Source organism: Temnothorax nylanderi, unplaced genomic scaffold (assembly GCF_030848795.1).
Source record: "Temnothorax nylanderi isolate EJ_2023f unplaced genomic scaffold, tnyl_v1.0 TNYL_tig0096_pilon, whole genome shotgun sequence".
In the NCBI taxonomy this organism is placed as follows: domain Eukaryota; kingdom Metazoa; phylum Arthropoda; class Insecta; order Hymenoptera; family Formicidae; genus Temnothorax; species Temnothorax nylanderi.
Genome location: NW_027249158.1, coordinates 22729 through 48947, shown reverse-complemented (window position 1 = coordinate 48947; position 26219 = coordinate 22729). Strand labels below are relative to the sequence as shown.

General features: G+C 29.0%; 4 protein-coding genes across 7 annotated transcripts; all 4 read left to right on the top strand.

Annotated features, from left to right (window-relative positions):
• Positions 1–1934: 1934 nt before the first annotated feature.
• On the top strand, positions 1935–3665 carry LOC139775319 (chymotrypsin-1). Its single transcript, XM_071711230.1, has 5 exons — positions 1935–2087; positions 2227–2377; positions 2517–2772; positions 2982–3119; positions 3362–3665. The coding sequence occupies exons 1-5, from the start codon at positions 1988–1990 to the stop codon at positions 3503–3505; spliced, it is 789 nt and encodes a 262-aa protein (XP_071567331.1). The 5' UTR covers positions 1935–1987; the 3' UTR covers positions 3506–3665.
• Positions 3666–4994: 1329 nt separating this feature from the next.
• On the top strand, positions 4995–9126 carry LOC139775317 (chymotrypsin-1-like). Of its 2 annotated transcripts, none has more exons than XM_071711228.1 (5): positions 4995–5124; positions 7754–7904; positions 8050–8293; positions 8488–8631; positions 8866–9126. In XM_071711228.1, the coding sequence occupies exons 1-5, from the start codon at positions 5073–5075 to the stop codon at positions 9007–9009; spliced, it is 735 nt and encodes a 244-aa protein (XP_071567329.1). In that variant the 5' UTR covers positions 4995–5072; the 3' UTR covers positions 9010–9126. The 2 variants fall into 2 exon arrangements, with proteins under 2 accessions (XP_071567329.1, XP_071567327.1); XM_071711226.1 differs by lacking the exon at positions 4995–5124 and adding an exon at positions 6730–6892.
• A 2681-nt stretch (positions 9127–11807) lies between these two features.
• On the top strand, positions 11808–21021 carry LOC139775321 (chymotrypsin-2-like). Of its 3 annotated transcripts, XM_071711233.1 has the most exons (8): positions 11808–12129; positions 14169–14247; positions 14993–15134; positions 15283–15538; positions 15735–15869; positions 16102–16241; positions 18014–18161; positions 18468–18609. In XM_071711233.1, exons 2-7 carry the CDS (start codon positions 14196–14198, stop codon positions 18042–18044), a joined length of 756 nt encoding a protein of 251 aa, XP_071567334.1. In that variant the 5' UTR covers positions 11808–12129; positions 14169–14195; the 3' UTR covers positions 18045–18161; positions 18468–18609. The 3 variants fall into 3 exon arrangements, with proteins under 3 accessions (XP_071567334.1, XP_071567336.1, XP_071567335.1); XM_071711235.1 differs by lacking the exons at positions 11808–12129; positions 14169–14247; positions 14993–15134; positions 15283–15538 and adding exons at positions 18953–19090; positions 19524–21021 and having other exon boundaries at positions 15739–15876; positions 18468–18729; XM_071711234.1 differs by lacking the exons at positions 11808–12129; positions 14169–14247; positions 14993–15134; positions 15283–15538 and adding exons at positions 18953–19090; positions 19524–21021 and having other exon boundaries at positions 15739–15876; positions 16102–17005; positions 18468–18729.
• Positions 21022–21118: 97 nt separating this feature from the next.
• On the top strand, positions 21119–25153 carry LOC139775320 (chymotrypsin-2-like). The gene is made up of 5 exons (XM_071711231.1): positions 21119–21273; positions 21646–21808; positions 22447–22705; positions 22885–23019; positions 24054–25153. The coding sequence occupies exons 1-5, from the start codon at positions 21222–21224 to the stop codon at positions 24198–24200; spliced, it is 756 nt and encodes a 251-aa protein (XP_071567332.1). The 5' UTR covers positions 21119–21221; the 3' UTR covers positions 24201–25153.
• Positions 25154–26219: the final 1066 nt, after the last annotated feature.

Sequence of the window (26219 nt, the reverse complement as noted above, 5' to 3'; positions counted from 1 at the left end):
TTCTGTAATAATTAAATGCAAGGTAATGCAATAACCTAATAAACAATTAAAATTTTAATAGAATTTAATTTGTAAAAAAATGTGAACTCAAATACTTTCAAACAGTAATCAGTTGCTAATGATTATGTGATTGTACTATGTAACCCCGGTTTACTTTCTTATAATTTCAATGAGCATATACATTAAACTTACAATAACTTTTTCAATTCTGTAATATTTTCTAATGTGAGCGTGCGTTCTGCTATTGCTGCTTCTGAACAACTTTCCTTAGCTATAAATTCAACAATTGGTCTGATTATTCTTTCATGTTTCTTGAAAAGTTGGTCATTTATATTTGGCAAATCCATACAGTTAAAAATCTTGTTTAGCTGATTGTGAGTTGAACCTGCTCCAGCATGTACAACTCCTAAAAAGAGTATTATAAACAATGAGAAATAATATAAATAATCGTTTCAATATATTTAAAAAAAAAGCTTTTTTTATTTTTTATGTATTTATAATTTTTATATTTTTTTACTATATATATATATATATATATATATATATATATATACAATATATATAACACATATTTATTTACCTAATGCAGTTTTAGTGTAAAAAGGCGTCTTCCTGTTGATAGATTTGTATACTCTTTTCCACTTTTAACAGTATTCTTTTTTATACAATTTTTACATTGTACTTCAAAAATTGATGCTGCTACGCGGCGAGCAATGCCAACCCATTCCTACTACTTCAAACGTTCGCTGTTGCCAAGTTTTCCTTAGAACCCCCCGCGTCCCACTACTCCCCCCGATGAAGCCATCGAACCTCCTTAAGGTATATTATAATGTTATAAATAAAATATGTAATATATTATTTCTATTATTGAACGTATATATCTAATACCATAAGTCAAGATTGAATAAAATAAAAACTCTCACTCACACTCCTTTTGCGACTGAGATAATTAGATGTAAACAGAAAAATAAAAACCGAATCTGTTTTTAAACAAATCTAACATATTATGTTTTAATAATATTTTATTGTTCCTCTTTATATCTTTATAAATATAGTTAGTAGAATCATTCCTATTTAAATAAATAAAATAATTGTGATCCATAAAATAGTTAGGAAAAGTCAAAGATTTATTTACAATAGAAATCTCTTGTTTAGCAAAAATTTTATCGTTCACGTCACATCAATTTCTAACGTTAAAATACACGTATTTAGAGAATGTGGGGAGATGTATGTTTTCTTCTAGATCCGTTTAGGTACATAATTCATTAACTCGCGACCAAAGTTATTGATGCATTATCATTTATGGAAGAAATACTATGTTTTATATTTTATATATAATTAATATATAATTAATTATTCCAGAAGTTTGTATGATTATATATTAAATTAAGTAAAGCAATATTTTCAAAAGTTTACGGGACTCTTGCAGAAATTCACGCGACACTCAAATAAGATGGCACGGCAGTAAAAGTGTTTAATACAATACCCATTAAATACGACATTTATTCTTTTAATATTCAAATAACTTTTATCCGAGATTTTGTTAAAAATTTATTTCTTATTCACAAATAAAATTTCTTTTCTTATATATTTGTTACTTATAAATCTACTCGATTCTCTCGGCCATACGCATTTGTAGCTTTTCAGAAGATTCTCTTTGTAAGATTCACGTTGACTTCTAAGCATGTGACACGCAATCTATTGATGATATATCACAGATTCTAATGTCAGATATCGTGATCGATAAGAGTAAATTGACCATGAGACCATCACTAGATAAACGAACGGAAATTCCAATTGTTCTGAGAAAAGTTATAACAGTGCAAATTTAATTAAAACTATCATTTTTATCAATCTATATAAGTGCATAATGTAAACTATAAATGACAATTACTTTATCGTATGATACCGCGTTGAAAAAAATTCAGAAAAGCGTCACAACACGTGATTTATATCTTCATTTCAACTACTTCAGAAACGTATATAAATGCATCTATATTCGCTTGAGCTCCAGGTAACAAATCTGCAATTAAACATGCGTGTGTTAGCTTGTCTTGTATTTATCGCTTTGGCATACGCCACTCAAGGTAAGAATTCATAAATTATTATAAACATTATAAAGTTGACACAATGTTTTATTGTTATGGTTGAAAGTGTATGTAGTAATGTAACAGATATATTATTTTGCGCGTATAATAATATAATTAATATATTTTTGTTAATAAGGAGCTCCATCTCCTCGTATCGTCGGCGGTAAAGATGCTCCCATTGGCAAGTTTCCGTATCAAATTTCATTGAAATATGGCGGCTCGCATAGATGCGGTGGATCTATCCTCGATAATCGTAATATATTAACCGCAGCACATTGTGTCGCAGGGTATGTTACACATTCTGAACATATGTCAATATCTTATTAGTAAAATATAACTCTAAAATTAGTCTTTGAATACATCAAATGGACATAATATAAATATATATATTGTATATACATACTTATATGGTTTTTTTATCGTTAGATTGGAAAATCAGGTAAATAATCTAAAGGTTCATGCCGGCACAAACTACTTGAACGTACCAGGAGATGTATATGACGTAGCGAGTGTTAGTGTCAACAAAGACTACGATGATTATTTGCTCATTAATGATGTCGCTTTAGTCCACCTTAAAAATCCTATCAATTACAATACGCGAGTGCAACCGATAAAGCTTTCAACAAACGATAGTAATGTCGAGGGCAAGCCGTGCACGTTATCCGGATGGGGAACTACAAGGGTAATATCAAACTTATGATACAGGATTTTCTAGTTACACATATCTAAGAATGAGACATTCTTTTTAAAACAAAATGTTTTTTTCTCTTTATATGATATGTAATAATAAGTTAGAAATGTGTAACCAGTGAGAAGATTCCGTAATAATCATTTGTTGTTTGTCATTTACTGCGAGTCTCATTTATCCAAATTCGCATTTATTCTTTCTAGGTTGGTGGAAATACACCGAATAATTTGCAAGAAATTGAGTTGGTAGTTTATCCGCAGAAAGAATGCGCGAGAGTACAACAAAGAGTGAAAAATACCCATATCTGCACTTTGACTAAATCAGGAGAAGGAGCGTGCCACGTAAGCTTTTATTTATTAATATAATAAAACAAAATAATATATATATTATTTATACAGTACTAAAAGAACATTAATAATATAAAAAGTTATAGATATTGAAGGCAATAAAAATATGTGTCAATTATATGTTACAATTATATATTAACACTGAAATAATTATAGCAATAATTTGCAATAGTAAACAATTAATTTTTATTTATAATATTAATGTTTTATTATTAATAATTGCATCTTTATTTTAGGGTGATTCTGGTGGACCTTTAGTAGCTAATGGAGTTCAAATTGGAATCGTCTCCTTCGGTAATCCCTGCGCTCTTGGATATCCAGATGTTTACACAAGAGTATCCAGTTTCGTGTCATGGGTCAATGCGAATTTGAAGAATTAGAAGATGTATAATATGTTTATTAGAATGACATTATGTCTTACAACATTTATAATTTAATTACTAATGTGATTTGAGCAAAATTATTTCTGCAAAATGTAATTCCTGTATTGCTGTTTTTATCAGTTAAATATACCAATGCAAATAACAAAACAATAACAAATCAATTGTTTTTATTATTTTACGTAGAAACTGATGTTTTCGTTTGCTATTCTCATCTGTGATAAAATTATATTATATTATTTACGTTATCGCAAAATTCAGAAATCTACGTGATATATTATTAATGCATTTGACGAACTTAGCAAAAGAAAATCCTTCGAAATATAAATAAAAAAAGGTTCGATAGAAAAGGGAATAATATAGGAGATATTATATACCTAAACTTTAGTCAGTTTTAGAATGGACATAATGCATAAAGTTAAATATTTACAATTGTATAATAAAATTCCGAACTATATCTCTGATTAAAATGACACTTATTCACTCTAAATATTATTGCATAATCGATATTATCTGATATTTGAAATCTCATTTTTAGTCTCATTCTAGTCATCACTAAACCTAGTATATTATATGTTTCAATAATATTTTACTGTTTCTCTTCATATCTTTATAAATACTTAGTAAAATCATGCCTATTTAGATAAATAAAACCGTTACCCACAAATTGGTCCAGGAAAGTTACAGATTTATTTAAAATAGAAATCTTTTAATTTATCAAAATTTCATCATTTAAGTTATATTACTTTCTTACGTTAAAATACACGTATTAGAGGGTGTGGAGCGATGTAAGTATTTTTCTAAATCCATTTACATTATTTATTAATTCGCGATTAAAGTTAATGGTGTGTGACATTCGTGTAAGAAATATTATGTTTTATATAATTAACTACTTCCAGAAGTATAGGTATGTTTATATATTAAATTACGTATATTTACAGAAGTTTACGAGACCATTTCAAAAATTCATGCAACATCCAAACATGGATGACATGGCAGTCAAAGTGTTTAGTACAATACCCATTAAATACGATATTTATTCTCTTAACATGCAAATAACTTCTATTCGAGATTCTATTAGGGATAATGTATTTCTTATGTATTCACAAATGAAATTTCTTTTCTTATTTGTTATCTATAAATCTATTCGATTCCGGCCAGACGGATTGGTAGCTCTTTACAAGATTCTCTTTGTAAGATTCACGTTGACTTCTAAGCATGTGACGCGCAATCTATTGATGATATATCACAGATTCTAATGTCAGATATAGTGATCGATAAGAGTAAATTGACCATGAGACCATCACTAGATAAACGAACGGAAATCCCAATTGTTCTGAGAAAAGTTATAAGAGTGCAAATTTAATTAAAACTATCATTTTTATCAATCTATGTAAGTGCATAATGTAAATTATAAATAACAATTACTTTATCGTATGATACCGCGTTGAAAAAAATTCAGAAAAGCGTCACAACACGTGATTTATATCTTCATTTCAACTACTTCAGAAACGTATATAAATGCATCTATTCGCTTCAGCCCCAGGCAACAAATCTGCAATTAAACATGCGTGTGTTAGCTTGTCTTGTATTTATCGCTTTGGCATACGCCATTCAAGGTACGAATTCATAAATTATTCTAAATATTTTAATAAAGAAACACAGAGAAATACAGATATATAGAGGAAAGTGCCCTATTATGAGATAGGATCCTAATATGAGATGGCGGGGTTTTTTCATGGTGGGATCAACAGATAGGGCCTATATAGGGCCTTTTAGCTTAACATATCTCATATTAGGATCCTGTCTCATAATAGGGCACTTTCCTCTATATATATATATATAGATATATATATATATATATATATATATAGAGAGAGAGAGAGAGAGAGAGAGAGAGAGAGAGAGACAACTGCGTCTTTCTGATAATACATACACTTCTGTTCAAAAGTTTGGAAGCACTACTTTTTTAAGAAAAACAAATTAGTGGTGCTAATAAATATGAAAATAACAATGATTATATTTTTAATAATGATTATACTTAAACAATGAAAACTTCTTCTTTCTTCACAACAGAACAGTAGCATAGCATGTTTACTCTGTAAAATTCTTTAAATAAACTACTTCCCTGGAAAATAATTAGTAACAAATAATACTGAGTTGAAATTAAAACAGACAGTACAGTTTCTCTTATGACATTTTTCTTTGGAAATATCTATTAGCACTGTTTTTCTTAAAAAAGTAGTGCTTCCAAACTTTTGAACGGCAGTGTACTTATATAATATTATATATAATTATTTATTTGACAGTACACATGTAGGCGGGAAAGGGGCTACCGTCTCCTCCCTCCTGCAAGCAGGGGTGGACCTCGGTTCGTGTGGAAAGTTAAAAACCCGAACCGTACAATCCACCTACATGTGCACTGTCTATACACTTCCCTTAGCACTGACACAAACTGTTATATTTCTTAAACTTTTTTTGTTAATAACTTTTTAACAAACAATAATCGCCTAAACCTTTTGACGGTTACTTAGGGTGATGATAACATACCTGAAAATTATTGAAATCGGGAATGGCTCCATATCTCTGCATAATTACCGAAAAGGGAATAAGAGAAGAAGATTACATAAATTTTAATTAGTTGTAGAATGGATATAATGCATAAAGTTAAATATTTACGGGTAAAGACCAAAGGTCAATAAGACCGTTTTTGGAGCCCTCTTCCGATTTTCGGAAAACAATTTTTTTTACTTTCTCATAGCCTTAGTAAATAAATAATATAATAAATATCCGCATAAAGTTCCATTTATGATTGCAAATAGCTTTTAATTGATCGATATGAGCTGCTGATTAGAAAAATGTTTCTAATAAATTTTTTGAAATAATATTAAAAGTCTGCAGTTTAGTTATGTGCGCGGCAATACATTGCAACTATATCCTATGTTATATTTGAGAGAAAACCAATTTATCTCATTTATTTATGGGCAGACAGATTTGTATCTCTTTATATTACAAGATTCACGTTGACTTTCTAAGCATGTGACACGCAATCTATCGATTATAGACTCGAATATCAGATATAATAAGCGATAAGAGCAAGATATTGACCATGATACTATCACCAGATAAACCAACGGAAATTCCAATTTTTCTAAGAAATGCATAATGTAAACTGTAAATATCAATATTCTGTAGCACGATATCGCGTTGAGAAAAATTCAAAAAAGTGTCACAAACACATGATAAAGATTTTTATTTTAACTACTTCAGAAATATATATAAATTATTGCGTATCACATCTATTCGCTACAGTCCCAGACATTAAATCTGCAAAGATGCGTGCGTTAGCTTGTCTCGTATTTATCGCTCTGGCATACGCCATTCAAGGTACGAATTCATAAATTATTATAATAAATATTTTACCATAATAAAAGAACACTGAAAGAAAAATCCAGGTTTAAATGATCGTTCGAAAATTAACAAACGGACAATCCGACACTTTCAATCGGAATAATTAAAAAGCCGATCAATTATCAATGATATCCGGCTATATCCGGCTATCATTGATTGGACATTATTCTAATCTTGATCGGCTTTTCATAATTCCGATTAAAAATATCGGATTATCCATTTGTTAATTTTTGAACGAATTGTCCAATTCTCTGAATGAACAGATATAGAGATAGATATAGAGGGAGGTACAACTATAATACGTGTCTTTCTAATAATACATATAGATAGTATAAAATAATTACTTTCCAACATAAGCAAAAATATCAGTAATAGCATAAATATCCATTTCATAGCATTTATAGTTTGTGTAAACATTTCTGTACGTATATGTAATATACATATATGTATATATAAACATACATATATAATACTTCTAAAAATAATTAATTATATAAAAAATAGTACTTCTTACATCTTAAATTTCAAATATCAATAACTTCAGTCTTCAATTAATTAATTATGTAAACGGATATACAAAAATACTACGTATCTCTGTATTCTCTAAATAATGTGTAACTTTAACGTTAAAAATTAATATGGCGTGAACGATAAAATTTTTGTTCAATAAAAGATTTTTATTCTAAATAAATCTGTAATTTTCCTGAGCATATTACGGCTCACTTAGCCGTAAAATTGACACAATGTTTTATTGTTATTGTTAAAAGTGTATGTAGTAATGTAACAAATATTAATTTCGGCGTATATTAACATGATTAATTTATTTTTGTCCATAAGGAGCTCCATCACCTTATATCATCGGTGGAAAGGATGCTCCCATCGGCAAATTTCCGTATCAAGTTTCATTGAGATATTACCGCGTGTATAAATGCGGTGGATCTATCCTCAATAATCGTAACATATTAACCGCAGCACGTTGTGTCGCAGGGTATGTTACATTCAAGCATTCTGAACCTATGTCAATATCTCATTAGTGAAATATAACTCTAAAACTAGTCTTGTAATATATCAAATATGCATAATATGTAAGACTAAGTATATACATACTTATATGTTCTTTTTTTTATTGTTAGGTTGGAAAATCAGTTAAATAATCTAAAGGTCCATGTTGGCACAAACTTTTTGAACCTAACAGGACGTGCTTATGACGTAGCCAATGTTAGCATCCACGTTAATCATTTAACCGGTAATGACATCGCCTTAGTTCATCTTAAAACTCCTCTGAAATACAGCTCGCTAGTGCAACCGATAAATCTTATGACAAGCGATGAGAATCTCGAGGGCAAGTCGTGCACGTTATCCGGATGGGGAAAAAAGGTAATATCGAACTCATGATATCGGAATTTTCTAGTTCAATGTCTAAAATAAGGCACTCTTTTCAAAGAAAAACTCATTATTTTCTTTTTATATATAATATAACAAATTGAAAGTAACAAGTGAGAAGATATGTAATAATTATTTATTGTTCGTCATTTCTTTCAAATGTCCAAATACGCATTTATCCTTTTTAGAATGATGGAGAGGTTTCGAATAATTTGCAAGAAATTGAGTTGAGAGTTTATCCGCAGGAAAAGTGCCAGAGACTATGGGGACGGTGGGGTATAAAAAATACTCAACTTTGTACTTTGACAAGTGAAGGAGAAGGAGCGTGCAACGTAAACTGTCAATTATTAATATTATAAAACGAATTGATACATATATGTTTATGTTTTACAACACCGAAAGAATATTAATAATATAAAAAATTACATTAATAGCATCTAATAATATGCCGATTTTAATTATAGCTTAATACTGAAACTATTATAACAATAATTTGCAATAGTAAACAATTTATTGTTATTTATAATATTAACATTTTGTTATTAATAATCGCATCTTTATTTCAGGATGATACTGGAAGCCCTTTAGTAGCCAATGGAGCTCAAATTGGAATCGTCTCTTACTTTTATCCTTGCGCAATGGGATATCCAGACGTTCACACAAGAGTATCAAGTTTCATAACATGGATCAATGCAAATTTAAGGAATTAAAAGATATTATTTAATTTATTAACATACCACTTTGTTTTACATAATTTATAATTTAATTACTGATATATGTATTTTGAGCAAATTATTTCTGCAAAATTATATTACTTCCTGTTATAAGTATTTCTTGTTGCTTTTTCCATCAATTAAATAAATTACCAATGCAAGTAACAAAATGATAACAAATCAATTGGTTTGATTTTTTTCTATGTAAAAGCTAATATTCTTGTTCGTTATCTTACGATAAACAATATCATATTAATTAGTTAGCGCAAAATTCACAAGTGTACGTGATATTGTTATAAATGCATTTAACAAATTTAGCAATGAAAAATCCTTTGTAATATAAATAAAAAGAGATCCGGTGAGAAAAAAGATAAAATAAAATAAAGAGAAAATATGTAGAATTGGAAAAAGATAATTATATAAATCTTTTAGTAATAGCTTTGGAGTAAACATAATGCAGAAAATTAAATATTTACAGATAAACTACACGGTCAGTTGTATTATGCAAATAAGATTTCGGACTATAATATCTTTAATTGAAGTGACACTTATACGCTAGCTCCCAAAATTATATTATAATTCAGAATCTGTGCATGTCAAAAAGAATATAGAACTGCGTAGGAGAGCATAGAACTAGATTATTTTAAGATAATAATCATTATATAATATTTTAAATATTATGTGTCACATTTTTTATAATAATTCAATACATCGGCTTACTTATTCTGTCAATTTTTATCGAATTCACTAAATATGTATAATACATACGCCCCCCCTCCCATACCACTTGCAACTACCGACGCGACGGTGTTCCCGCTGGTTCTGCCTGCACCTTATATCCGGATGGAGAAAAACCTCGGTAAGCACCAAACAATAATTATTTTATACAATAAAAGCAGCTTCATATTTATCTATTATTTATCAAATTTTAAAGTTTAGTAAAATATGAAAGTTCTTGTTTCAAAATTATATTCCTTTGAACCAATAATAAGAAATAATTATTCTATTTCTGTGTTATGAGGACAACTTTCAGAGTAGCGTTTGTTAGCAACAAGTATGGGCGAAAGAAGATATTTAAAAAATTCAGAGAGCTGTTGGAGAACACAGAATATGAAGAGACAGAATTAGAACCGTCTTGGATTGAATAAAAGGAAGCGACAAGGGCAACGCAGAAGAATGAGATAATTATAAAGAAAAGGAGAATGGGAGAAAAAGAGATGGTGGAATAGAAAAATGCCTGGACAGAAAAAGAGAATTAAGGAAAATACTCAGAAAAGCATAAGAAAGGATGAAAAGGTTCTAAAAGAATAATAAAATCAGCGGAAAAAGATATTATATCAGCGGAGATGGAAAGTCAGATAAGAAGGTTAAAAAAGAAAAAGACAGAAGGAGAAGACGAAATAAAAAATAAGAAATAAAAAATAGTTACACTGTATAGTAAGGTATTGTATTGCAGTACTGATACGCAAAGTATGACGTACGTTCACCGTACCAGTATTGTGGAAGTATCTTGTTATCTGAGTAATAAGGTACATTAATTCGTTGGGTCACAGTAGCCTGGACTTACCGACCGCTGGATCGATAAGGTTAAAAAAGAAAAAGACAGAAGAAAACGAAATAAAAAATAAGAACTAAAAAATGGTTACACTGTATAGTAAGGTATTGTATAGTAAGGTAAGGTACATTAATTCGTTGAGTCACAGTAGCCCTGGACTTACCGACCGCTGGATCGATAATGATTAACACGGGCGCGGTTCATCGAAATATTAAAATGTATTAAGAAAAGCATAAGAGTTAATTAGATTTCTCTTTTAATTTTATTTTGCACTTTCTTGTTAGTTAGATTAATTACACAGGCCAACAAAAAAAAATTTTTGTCAAGTAACTTCAATCAGAGTGGGTGTTTCGTATATATATCTTCGGTCACAAAAAACAATACCGCATTCCAAATTGCTCCATCACGTCAGATCTTAAAATTATTTCGAATTTTTTAAATGAGTAATCAGCAATTTATAGGGAAAAAATGTATAATAAATCACTAACCGTCAATAAAGTAATAAAAATGGATAAATGTTTGATTTATATATGTGTATTGCATTTTGATTCCTCCTTACTTTGATTCCTTATTAGCAAGGAATAATAAACTTTGTAGGCGTGTAATTAATCTAACTAGTAAAAAAAGTGTAAGATAAAATAAAAAGAAAGATCTAGTTAATTCTTATGCTTCTCTTTGTACATTTTATTATTTCGATGAACCGCGCCCGTATATTAATCATTAACGACCCAGCGGTCGGTCAGTCAGGCTACTACTGTAACGCGCATTTTACTGTACAAGGCACCTAAAATTTATAATTTATTAAAAATCATTCAGAGAACACTACAGGGGGAATGTTTTCCGAGAAGTTAGAAAAAAGAAGTAATTGTACCTATAATAAAAAAAAGGATATAAAGATAAAACAAATTATTGAGAAATTATCGTATGTGAAAGAAATAAAGCTAGTCAATAAATAAAAACAAGTCAATAAATAAAACAGATGGCAGTTGTACATACGGAAGTCTCTCGTTAATATAGGAGAATAATCATTACAAAGATCTAATGTGTCCTTTTGAAGGTTGGTGCCATTCCTTTGTCTTTTAATGTAAAACATTTCGGAGATACTCATTTTAATGTATGTAATAAATTCTCTATATTTATGATTTTAACGTTATCCCAATTAAAAAAATTTATGTCCGTAAAAATCCTAAATATAGAGAATTTATTACATACATTAAAATGAGTATCTCCGAAATGTTTTACATTAAAAGACAAAGGAATGGCACCAACCTTCAAAAGGACACATTAGAGCTTTGTGATGATTATTCTTCGATTATCGAGTGACTTCCACACAACTGACATCCTGCTTTGTCTGTTTTATTTATTGACTAGCTTTATTTCTTTTACATACGATGCTTCATGATATTGTTCTGTATCCATTTCACCTTTGTAATTGAATCTAACAATAAGTGTTTAGTCGGTGCGCTGATCTTGGCTCGAAAGGATCGTCTCCTCGATCGTCTCGTTATAGAACACAGACACTGCCGACACTGGTGACTGTCACGAGATTGACTGTGAATTTGGTGAGTGAACTATACATTATTACGAAAAACCCGTGAGTTGTAAAATTTCTTAGCTAATTCCATGATCTCTTTTTATTCAAACGACAGCAGTCAGTTATGTGATACACAATAAGTTCAACTTTTTTAACAACTACACCGTCAACCGTTAATTTAAGAACATAATTACAATTTCCCTTTATTTATGTATTGTTAATTAGATTTAAGATTATAACCAGATTGTTAAATGTTACATTGAATAGGGTCTCGACCTAAGACAGCTACGTTTGTAATTCACTTTTATATTTATATTAAAGTTACTTTTTGTATTTTACATTACACGTTATAACATCATTATGCTCTCATTTGCCTTATGTTTCAAATTTGATCGAAATAATAGTGCTCTTTATGATTGAGACAAATAGATATAAACAGGAAAATAAAAAAATTAATAATTCTGTTCTTAAATAAATCTGGTATATTGTAATAATAGATAAGAGTTCGAAAATTTAGTTAAAAACAAAAGAGATAAAAGGAGCTAAAGAACCAAGCAAGGTGAACGTGCTAATAATATATAACAAAGTTAAAATAATAATAGTTTTGACTTGTAATAAGGTCATCATCAGCGCGCTAAACAAAAACCGTCACTTACAAACTAAATCGATGAAATATGGTCAGATTATAAAAATTCGCAAGTCACGTATATATATCGTTCGTGTAGAATTAATACCACAGTGTCTGGATTAAACCTTTCTGTACTCTTGATGTATCACTAAGAGTGGTGAATCATGATATAAATGTTAGAATAATACGAAAATATAGGCTGTAAAGAAATCGATTTTCGTTAAGAACGGAAAAATTGAGAATGTTAAAATTGAAGAAATCTAGTGCTGGTTATATTGTAAAATGAGAACAAAGCATAAAAGTAATAGAAATGTAAAGCAAATTAATTTTTTTCCTGATTAAACGTTAAATTAATTTTAAAGAGTAATGATAGTGTGAGACATGTGTGTCGATTTATTGTAATAGAGTAAATGTGGAAGAGGTATAAGCAGATGCAAGTTGTTAGTTAGAAAGAATAAGAAAAAGATAAATTTGTAATACATTATTAGCACGTACATCTTGTGTGCGGTTTATTAGCCCCATTTATCTCCTGGTATATTGTGTTTTAATAATATTTTATTATTTCTCTTTATATCTTTATAAATAGTTAGCAGAATTATTTCTATTTAAATAAATAAAAGTGTCACCCACAAATTAGTTCGGAAAAGTCACAGATTTATTTGAAATAGATATCTTTTATTTAGTACAAATTTTATCGTTCGCGTCACATTAATTTCTTAAGTTAAAATACACGTATGAAACAGTGTAGAGAGATGTAAATATTCTTCTAGATCCGTTTACACAATTAATTAATTCGCGATTAAAGTTATTGGTGTCTGACATTTTTGTAAAAAATATCATGTTTAAATAATTAATTATTTTTAGAGGTATATATATGTTTATATTAAATATACATATACCACAATATTTACAGAAGTTTACGGGAACCTTGCAAAAATTCACGCGACAAACATGGCTAACATGGCAGTCAAAGTGTTTAATACAATACTCATTAAATGATATATTTATTCTCTTAACATGCAAACAACTTGTATTCGAGATTCTATTAAAGATGTATTTCTTATTCACAAATAAAATTTCTTTTCTTATTTGTTATCTATAAGTCTATTCGATTCTGACCAGACAGATTTGTAGGTCTTTATAAGATTCTTTTTGCAAGATTCACGTTGACCGCGTCTAAGCATGTAACACGCAATCTATTAATACCGTAGACTCGAATATAGTAATCGATAAGAGCAAATTGACCATGAGACTACCACCAAATAAATGGACGTAAATACAAATTTTTCTAAGAAATGCATAATGTAAACTGTAAATATCAATGTTTTATAGTACGATACCATGTTGAGCAAAATTTAGAAAGATATCACAAACACATGATAAATATTTTTATTTCAACTCCTTTAGAAACATAATATAAATACCCCTATTTGCTTCAGTTTCAGACATCAAATCTGCAGCCAAGGATGCGTGCGTTAGCTTGTCTTGTATTTATCGCTCTGGCATACGCCACTCAAGGTACGAATTTATAAACTATTTATATAAATATTTCATTGTAATAAAGAGATAAAGATAAGTAGACAGACACACACACACACACACACACACACACACACAAAATATAACACGCAAACATATAAAATATCTCGTGAACTATTCATTCTTTTGTAACTACACCTTAACTTTCATATATATTATATATGATATATATATAAAGGAGAGAAAAAGCACAATGTGTTTTTTTGATACTACATATATGAAGCACAATTACTTCCCAACATATGCAAAATTATTAATAAATAATAGTACCATTAATATTCGTTGTATAGCATTTATAGCTTTTGTAAATATTAATGTATGTATATTTAATATAAACATACATACTTGTAGAAATAATTAATCGTACCTATTTCTTAAATCATCTCAATTTCCATCAAATATCAACAACTTTTGTCGCCAATTAATTATTTATGTAAACAGATATAAAATAATACGTACATATTTTCTATATTCTCTATATTCTCTAAATACGTATAACTTTAAAATGAAAAACTAATGTGACGAGAACGATAAAATGTTTTCCTTAAATAAAAGATTTCTATTCAAAATAAATCTATAACTTTCCCGAACAGCTCACTTATTGTTAGCCGTAAAATTGCCACAATTGTTTTACTGTTATTGTTAAAAGTATATATATATGTCGTAATGTAATAGATATTAGTTCGCTCGTATATTAACATAATTAATTTATTTTTTCAATAAGGAAATCCGTACCTTCATAAAGATGCTCCCGTCGGCAAATTTCCATATCAAGTTTCATTGAAATATCGCGGCAAATATTACGGATGCAGTGGATCTATCCTTAATAATCGTAACATATTAACCACAGCACGTTGTGTCGTAAGGTATGTTACACATCCTAAATCTATGTCAATACCGTATTAGTGAAATATAATTATAAAACTAGTCTTTTAATAAGTCAAATGGACATAATATGTGAAACTAAGTATACATACATATACATACTTATATATGCTTTTTTTATCTCATTAGATTGGAAAATGAGCTGGATAAGCTAAAAGCTCATGTCGGAACAAACTTCTTGAACGAATTAGGAGATGTTTATGACATAGAAAGTGTTAGCATCCACGAAGATTACGACACAATTCGACTGTATGATAATGATATCGCCTTAGTTCATCTTAAAACTCCTATCAAATACAACAAGCTAGTGCAACCGATAAATTTTATGACAAGCAATGAGAATCTCTTTTCTAAGCCGTGCACATTATCTGGATGGAAAACAAAGGTAATATCGAACTCATAATTTAAGAATTTTCTAGTTCAATGTCTAAGAATAAGGCACTTTTAGAAAAATTAATTATTTTCTTTTTATATATATATAACAAATTAAAGTAACAAGTGACAAACTTTTGTAATAATTATTTATTGTTCGTCATTTCCTTCGAATGTCATTTATCTAAATTTGCATTTATCCTTTGTAGCCTGATCATACTGATACTCCTTTCAATAACTTGGCAGAAGTTAAGTTCATAATTTATACGCTGGGCAGCTGCGGGGGCGCGAGATATTTGGGAGTGATTTGTGGTTTGACAACAGATGAAGAAGGATGGTTCTACGTAAATTGTTAATTATTAATATTATAAAACGAATTGATACATATATGTTTAAGTTACAACACCGAAAGAATATTAATAATATAAAAAATTACATTAATAGCATCTAATAATATGCCGATTTTAATTATAACTTAATACTGAAATTATTATAGTAATAATTTGCAATAGTAAACAATTTATTGTTATTTATAATATTAATATTTTATTATTAATAATCGCATTTTCGTTTCAGTTTGATTCTGGTAGCCCTTTAGTAGCCAATGGAACTCAAATTGGACTCTTGTCCTTCAATTTTGAAATGAGAGGTCCACATTTAAAAGGTTTCGCAGGAGTATCCAATTTTACAGTATGGATCAATGCGCATTTAAAGAAGTAAAAGATATTATTTAATATGTTTATTAGAATGCCATTTTGTTTTACAAGATTTATAATTTAATTACTAATATAATTTGAGCAAATTATGTCTGCAAAATGTATTTCCTGTATTATTTTTCCTATCAGTTAAATAAATTACCAATGCAAATAACAAAATAATAACAAATCAATCGTTTTTGTTGTTTTGATGTAGAAACTAATGTTTTCGTTTGGTTCACATTTCCGTTGGACAATATCAAATTAATTACGTTACTGCAAAATTCATAAGTATGCGTGATATTGTTATAAATACATTTGACAAATTTAGCAAAGAAAAATCCTTTGTAATATAAATATTATAAATGAAAAGAGGTCCGGTGAAAGAGAAGAGAAAATAAAATAAAGAGAGAAGAGAATAGAAATAAATGATTATATAAATCTTTTAGTAAACTGAAAAGTTGACATAATGCATAAAGTTAAGTATTTACAGAAGAATTTTACGCCATCAGTTATATTATACAGTATACAAATAAGATTCCAAACTATATCTCTGATTAAATTGATATTTATGCGCTCTCAAAATTTTTATCTAATCGAAATTATCTACTCTTTGAAATCTGACTTTTACGTAATCACATGCATGTAATATTGCATACACACACACACATATATATATATATATATATATATGAAGCAGCTTTTTCTCTTCAGTAGTATCTAATCTCTCACAATGCAAGCATTCTTTGGTTTCTTGATCGCTTGTTTAACGGCGGTTAGTCATGGTAAGTGACAAAAAATGCGAAGTAACACATTTTTACGCGTAATATATTAATCAGCGATGAAGCCGGTTTATTTTTGGTGTATTCGGAATAAGAACACGAAAAAAAATCCTTGATTTCATTTATGGTGATGCAAATCATGACGTAATTGATGTAAATATTTCCATAACTCTATGAATAAAAAAGTTATTTCGCTACATTTATATATTGAGGTTTATATGTATATATATATATATATATATATATATATATATATATACATATAAACCTCAATATATAAATGTAGCGAAATAACTTTTATATATATTAATTTCTTTACTTGCGCTTGCTTGCGCACCACGTACCACGCCTGACTCGTATCGCCGTTTATTAATTTGTCTATATATTACTTCATTAAAATTAAAATAATATTTGTAAAAATTGTATAAACATATTTTACACATTTGTAAAAATTTATACAATCAAGTATAGGAAATAAAATGCAGCAAATAATATTTAATTTTCTATCTATTATTTTTTCCGCAGGTGCAAAGCCCGCAAAGTATAATAGCATTTTGTTTTTAAATTTTTCCGATTATTTTATACAATTTATCCGATTATTTTTTTTTCTAAATTTATAGTTTTATTACGTCTCTAAATTTATTGCATTTTTACGATTTTCTACAATTCTGTCACACAAATAGAAAAATCAACGATAATATAAAAGTAATCAATAACAATAATTTATATTCTTATCTTATTGTTTTATTAAAAATTTAAAATTATATTGAGATGAGAAATAATTTAATTCTTTTTCGAAGTATATGTTTTCCAAAGACTTCGCACTTTTTACTTAATCTCATGTTAAAAGAAATAAATGATATTATCCTAGATTTTGTTTTTGCTTGCAAATTTTTGAGAATAGATGTATGATGTATACATTATACATATAATCTCAAGAAAAATATTTAAGTAAAAGTTTGTCACAAAAATTGTGCATTAAATTAACAATGCGGTTAAAAATCTTTTCAGCCTTGGATCCTCACATTGTCGGTGGGACTGATGCTTTAGTCGGAGCGCATCCTTACATGGTGTCTCTGAGACTGAAAAACAGTCTTTTCTGTGGCGGTTCTATTATCGCTAAACGTTACATTCTTACAGCGGCTCACTGTCTTACGCGGTACGTATCATTATTTATGTAAAATGTAAGATAATGTTTTAAAATCTTATGTTTTAAAATCAATACCCGAACTCTCAATACTTGACTCCGCCGATGTTTAATTATTTGGATCTTTAAACTTTTCAATTTTCTTTGAAAAACTTTTAGACACATAAATACTTAAATCTGTCATGCCCCAAATACATTTTCTTTCCTTATTTTCTATTAATTTTTTTTAATTTATTGAATTTAATTCAAACAGTAACAGCACAATATTAATTTATATAATGTATAAATCTTGTAATTTAGATCTTTTGCGTAACATAGATTTACCGATCCCGATGATCTCAAAGACGTAACAGTTCACGCTGGCACAAACCTATTGAGTGAATCCGGTGATGTTTACAAGCCTGAAGCAGCTATTATCCATCCTGACTTTAATCTGCTTTTAATCCGCAATGATATTGGCTTGCTCCGCCTTAAAACGGACATAGAATATAATAAATTAGTGCAACCAATCTCGGTTGCAAAAACGAATTCGGTCCTAGTTGGCGATCCTTGCTTTCTGACAGGATGGGGAAGACTCGAGGTAAAAGAAATGGCTAGTTAAAGAAGCGCATTATCTTAATAAATAATCTAAACTTCTCCTTCGCATTTGTAGAATAATATATGACTATTACGTGAAATGTTGCTTTTAGTCGAATCATTATGTCACTAAATGTGATATATATACATATATATTTATATATATTGAAATATATCTCTCCATTTTTCTTCAAGCGCGACTTATAGTTCTTCGATTATTTTTACAGTACTTAGGCAAAATACCTGATAAACTTCAAAAACTCAACCTGCAAGTTTACTCGCAATTAAAGTGCAAAGTTGCATTCTTGAATGTGAGGAACAGTCACATCTGCGCATTTTCACAATATGGCCAAGGAGCATGCCATGTGAGTATGAATAAATAATCTTAACTAATAAAAAATATATATAGTATTATAATAAATTATTAGTATATATGACATAATTATAATTTGATATTATAATTTAATTATGATTGTATATATAATTAACTAATTAATTTTAATTTGATAGACACGTGCTGTCATTAAAAATGACTAATTGTGCAGGCTTGTCAAATTTAATGAGCCATTGAAAATTCAATTAATCTACGTTGTTCCATATACCTTTCCAAAAGAGTTTAAATTGTACCTATTGCAAATTCTGTGTGTACATGTGTGTGTGTGTGTGTGTGTGTGTGTGTGTGTGTGTGTGTGTGTGTGTCTTTTATTATGAATTCTATATTCTAAAAGCATAGATTAGAAATTATTCTATTCTGGCATCAAACGCTGCAGCGTCATTTCTAATAAATGTCTTTCTTAGGGTGATTCTGGTAGTCCGCTCGTTGCTAATGGTATTCAAATCGGCCTTGCCTCGTTTGTTCGACCATGCGCAGTCGGATACCCGGACGTGTATACACGGACATCTTCTTTCACGGATTGGCTCGCTGAGTACATTAATACTGAATAATGAAATAAAATAATTATATACTTAAGAAGGAGAACGTGAGCAATTATTAATTTTATTGGTATACTACTGACAATGAGGATAGCTCAATGCGGAGCCGAAACGTAACGGAACGTCTTTGTAAATCAAAAATTAAAAATAAATCAGAGTTTCTGGTATATTTGTACGCATTACTAACCGCGTTGTTACTCTCAGGACCAAATCGCGATATTAATTATAATTTATTTTATATATTATTAATTTAATATAACATAATTTAATATATTATAAATTACGTACGACTTTACTGGATATTTTAACAAATATTAGAATTATACCGCAAAATGTATTGCAATTATTTCTTTATTTAAAAAAATTTCCTTGTTAACGTTATCATAAATTGCAATCGGAGATAACTAATCTAAACTTTTATATTGATAGATAAAATAATGTTATTTTACAAACAAGTGATAATCATGAATTACAAATATCTTTTCAAAAAAGACTGATAAAACAACCGTTTCAATCGCGCTCAAAAAATTAATTATCATTATTTTAATTAGTTGTAGTTTTGCAAGCGGCAGTTATTCAACAATTTTTTATAAGTATTACAGACAAATCTTTTATATATATTGTATACACACACACAAAATTTGCCTATACTTATAATATATATATAGGTTAATAATTGCGAATTTTTATATAGCTCAGCAGCTAAAAATGTATATATAATAATCTAAAAAGGCTATCAAGAGATAAGATAGTATTTTAATTAATTTTGAAATTGATTCTTTTAAGCAATGAATTGCATCAAAGCCTCAATAAATTACAAAGTTTTTTAATATTAAGAATGTACACATGTGTTATTAGTGTGTTATTTTAAAAATCAAGAAGTTCCTTTTCTTATATAATTTAGTTTTTAGTAGATACGCAACAAAATATTTTTGCTCTTATTTCAATACAATATATCAACTTTGATCCGTAACATTCTTATTATCAAATCGAGTCAAATCAAATATATTCCTTGCTATACTCAACATCATGTATAGTTAACGCTAATTTATCATAAAAATCGATAAATTAATATATGCATTTCTACAAAAAAAAATTATGTATAAGGTATGATATGAGAAATTTATGAAGAAACATCTTTAAAAAAACGCAGCGTTGCTGATTCTCTTTTTCAAAAGTAATACAAATCTTTTTACTACAAGAGCGAAATCTAGCACAATATCTGTACCATTCAATTGAATATATTAATAATTTTCTCTTATAGGAAGATGTATGAGGAAATTCATAAGTGTCTTTATGAATAGTTATGCTTCAATTATTGCTATATATTATTACAAAATTTAATAAAAATTATATGATCAAATGTCTGTTTAACAAAGTGTTTGTCACTAATACAGTCCGTTTATAGATATCAATATAAGTACTTAATGGCGTATACTAGTTTGTTCTTATACTTCCTATCGGTACGTTTAGATAAACCTGAATACCAAACAGTGATTTCAATCTACAGTATAGGATATAAATTGAAGATAACATGTCCAATGTACCACAGTGCTTATCACTATGAATGCTGTCGCTGGTCTCATAATCGCGTGTCTGGCGCTCACTGCCTACGGTAAGTGGTATATTTACCATAACAATATTACGCTTATTAATCTTTTTATTGCGCCCGTGACACGCTCCAAATAATATGTAAATCTCAAAAAAAAATTTATACCAATCTTACTTTTTAAATTCTTCTTTCTAACTTATTATTTTGCGCAAGCGTCGATAACGTGATGATTATTTGATAAATTTAACACTTATCTTTTAAGTAATGGCAAGTCCGAAATGCAAAAAAATTTTCTAGAAACATTTGCTGTTCGAATCTCGTTTGATGTTTATTACTTTTTTGGAGTAGGACAAAAATAAACGGTTCATAGCTAATTCTGAACTGAAATTTTTAGCGAGAAACCTTTAGCAAAATAAAAATTCTTCTGATCAATAGGTTTGCCAGGTCCGCAAATCACCGGCGGCAATGATACTCTGGATGGCGCGTATCCTTATCAGGTGTCATTGAGGAATGATCCAGTACATGGTGGATCCCATTTTTGTGGTGGAGCCATCATTAGTGAACATTACATTATCACCTGTGCCAAATGTATTGTTGGGTATGTACATTCTTGTTCTGTCCAAGTGCTTTAATTGAGTGTCTTATTTGAACATATAATCGCGTACAAAATATAAATTTTGATGGAATTACATGGATTAAAAACATTGCTCAATGAATACGGCAAGATCGACAGGTAATGTCACAAATCTACAACGCTTAACGTGTTTGTGACAGATTGCGCGCTCTGGTCGTACGTTTCAGTCTTATCAGTATGACAGTTATCTAAAGTGGTGCAAGCAATGGCAGCCGAAGAAAGAATCGATACTTTTCAAATCATCAGAAAAAGAACTATGAGAAAATTTTGCGTAAAATTAAAGACTATAGGTAGTGACCAAAAGACGTTCACTTTAATTCAAGAAACTTATAAATAACAAGTTTTCATTATTCAAATAATTGTATCCAAGTGATGAAATTGTCCCATAGCTACGGTGTTGCCAATCCATGCAATTTTGTACACACACAATTTAATACTTTAAAAAATATTTGAGTAGCGATAATTTTTGGCATTTTGAGATGTGCGGTTTATTCAGTTTGTATTAATAATATTGTTCTTATATTCTTAAGCATTTATATCGCATAGGTTGAATTTTATATCAAATTACAATATATTAAATTATTATTTGTATGAACCGTTAGATTCCTCAAGAATCCTTATAAAGTATATGTCGCCGTTGGAAGCAATTACCTTGTCACAGATGATGCGGTTATATATCAAGCGATAAATTTGATAGTACACGCTGGTTACAACAAATTGCTACGTATTAATGACATTGGTTTAATCCAAACATTGAACACCATCACGTTTAACGATAAAGTTCAGCCGATTGCCTTGCCAACTGTAGATCGCAATTTCGATGGTTATCCCGTCTTAGCTACTGGCTGGGGACAACTCTGGGTAAATATATCAGGCTTTTTTCATACATTGTCTCTACGATTAACAATAGAGATACATACTAATAAAATGATTAAAGAAGTTTACATAAAATACAAAAATAATGCTCTGTAAAAATTATGACGATAATCGGACATAAATTTTATAAGATAAAATATTAAATAAATTAACAATTTTTTTAGTTGAACGGTCCAATCCCTAATCGCTTGCAAGAAATTATATTGAGGGGATATTCCCACGAGTTATGTAGCAGGTATGAACACGTCAAGGCGACCCACCTATGTACCTTCACAATGGAAAATGAAGGAGCGTGTTACGTAAGTAACTATAAAATAAAATAAACGGCGCGTGATATTTAGTCTGTTATTATAACATGATCAAAAAAAGACAAGTTCATCAAAAGGATAACACAATAACTATCGCTTTATTAATATTAATATTAAGTCAGCCATGACCAATTACGATAAACAATCAAGGAAATAGAAAATGTGCCAATATACTATCGAGCTGGATCTTTTGTGCTTAATAATATTATTTACGTAAATTTATGTACATTTTTCTCGCTTATAGCAAACTACGCACCGTTACTATCAGTCTTAAAACAATTATATAACGATAATATGATTTTACACGTTTGCCTTAAATACGTTCTCTTTAATATTTATAGATTATTGCGATAAATGTTACCACATACCTCAGTGGTCGAATTGATAAAGACTTCCGTCTTGGATAATAGGAATTAGATTTCAACTCTGGCTGGAGTGATAGGATATTTTTCGCAACATATCCTAATTAAATTGATTATCAATTTAATTATGTGATTACATTTCTTCTATCTTCAGCAAATTCACGTGAATAATATTATTAAACACAAAAAATCCAACCCGACCGTATATTGGCACATTTCCTATTTACTTGATTCTAAGTATCGCTTTATCGCTGTGATTTGACGTAGGAGAGTGATAATAGAAATTTTTGTCGTTTTAATATCTTTTCCGAGAACTCAGTGACAATTTTGATAAACGTTATTACAACTTTCTGCTTCTTACTAAAGCAGAAAGTTTTAATATTACGCGCTTTTGTCAACAAGAATTTGCTATATAACTTATAGAATTTTTGAGTTCAGACAAATTATGCGTGAATAAAAAATCCTGGCAAGTGTCAAGCAATATTAAATGGAACAACACGAAACGTACGCTAATCTTATTTAATTGGTCAAGATTATAATAAATTATATAACGCGCTAATTATCACGTCTGTCTGTTATTGCTAAATTTGTTAATGTTATTTGATTTTATTCAAGAGAACTTTCATATATTTTTATTTAATATTAAATGGATTTATTCGATAGGGTGACGGCGGTGGTCCACTTGTTGCTAACAACGAATTAGTTGGTCTGATGTCGTACAGTTATGGCCCATGCGGCGCAGGTGCCCCTGACGTATCCACCAGAGTATTTTCCTATCGATCGTGGATTAAGTACTACACAGGGATCTGATACCGTATTAGAACTATACATCTATCGAATGTCTTTCTGAAATTTCTGACAATTACTGCACAGTAAAAAATTTTGTGTATTTTTGTTAAAAATGGACCTTGTTAAAGTTTTTGTGTTAAAAATGTAACATACTTATGTGTTAATTTAACTAATTTTGATTATGTTTACTGATTTTTTTGTGTTAAATTCATATTTAAGTAAATCAAATGTTAAAATAACACATTTTATATTTAATCGTAAGGTTAACATAAAAATAATGTAGTTTTGTTAAAAAAATATCCTTTTCATTTATATTTAACATTATACAGATATCTGTTGTACATAAAATTTTCGTTCACATATCATCAAACTTTTCTTTATTTTGTGTTAAATTATGGACATAATATTTGTGTCATAATTTGACATATTCACATTATGTAAAATTAACACAAAAATTTGAGTGGACCGTTTGAGACATGTGATTTATATTATATTTAACACACATTTTTTTACTGTGTGTATTTATTGTTTTAAAATGTAACGGCAAATATCAACGACTAACAACTTTTATTTAACAAATTGTATTATTATATAAAGAATTAAAATTTTATTTGTAAGCAGACTGTATGCGCGTCGGATTAAATTAGAGTATCTCAGAAACTTCTTGATATATAAAATAATATCTTGCCAATTTGTATAGACCTCGATCACCTCTAACAAAAAATTAATTAAACTAAGATTGTAATAAGGCTGTATAAATATATTTAACATTGACGATTAGATTTTATGTATGTAAATTCAATTAATTTTTAATATGGTACAAAAAGCAGATATAAAATTATATTTACTTATTTTAGTACAATTTTGATTTTAACTGCAACATCTTTGCTACCGTATGTTAAAACTATATTAATAATGTATCATAAAATTCAGTTACACATGTGTATTAATAAGACATGTTTTAAAAAGTTTTATTATTGCTTCTCTTTATTAAGAACACATGCCATCCTTTTGTTTATTTCTAATAATATGTGATATGGAAGTGTAATTAGTATGAGGTATCTTTTATATTTAGTCATATTTTACTGTATATTCGTCTAATATACTGTATATTTTTTTACGAAACGCTAAAAATAACCTGGTAAACGAAAAAGTCATGTATTCCTATCTTATAATATTGATATCTTTATAAGATTAACGATTTTCTATATATTTATTATTTATATTAATTAAATATTTGTTGTATTTTGGAAATGTACAATTTATAAATCATCAGATCGTACAGATTTATAAATCGTATAAAACATATTGAATGGCAGACCATCGGTATTTTAGGGGAAAAAATTTATTCCCAAAATATTTTGAATGATAAGGATATCGTTAAACAGTAGCAGTGATCATAATCGGATCACAGTCAGAAAAGAATCTGACTTATATCTGACCTTCGCAAAATTGATAAATATGATAAAACCAGAGAAAGCGTTCTTTTGAGCATTACACAAGTTTATGCAAAACTAATAGCGAATTCGGTTGGACGCACCATGCAAACTCAGTGCACATTAAAGTAGTTGTCCACTGATTTAATCTCTAATACTTAAACTAAAATGCAAATATTTCGACTGATAAAATGCCCAATACATATATTTTACCAAATAATTCAATAAAGAATATTGAGGATTTCGTGACTTAACCTGTTTATATTAAATATATACTTTATATTGATTTGTGAACGACGGCTTTAATGTGCATTGAGTGCGCACTGGTGCGTCCAACTGAACTCGCTAAAATGCTAATGCAATTTGAATATACAGAATGTCTCATATTAACTTTCGCACCGTAATATCTCGGGAACCGATAATTTTATTGAAAAATGTTTCAGACAAAAGTTGTATAATTTAGAGGGGGTCATCAAATAAGCTGACTAAATTTTAGGTCCGGCGCCCACTTTAGACCCAATAAGACCCAACTTGATTTTCTTTAGTAGAAAGTCCAATTTTTTATTGTATCATCTTTTTTTACTAATTAATTTGAACAACTTTT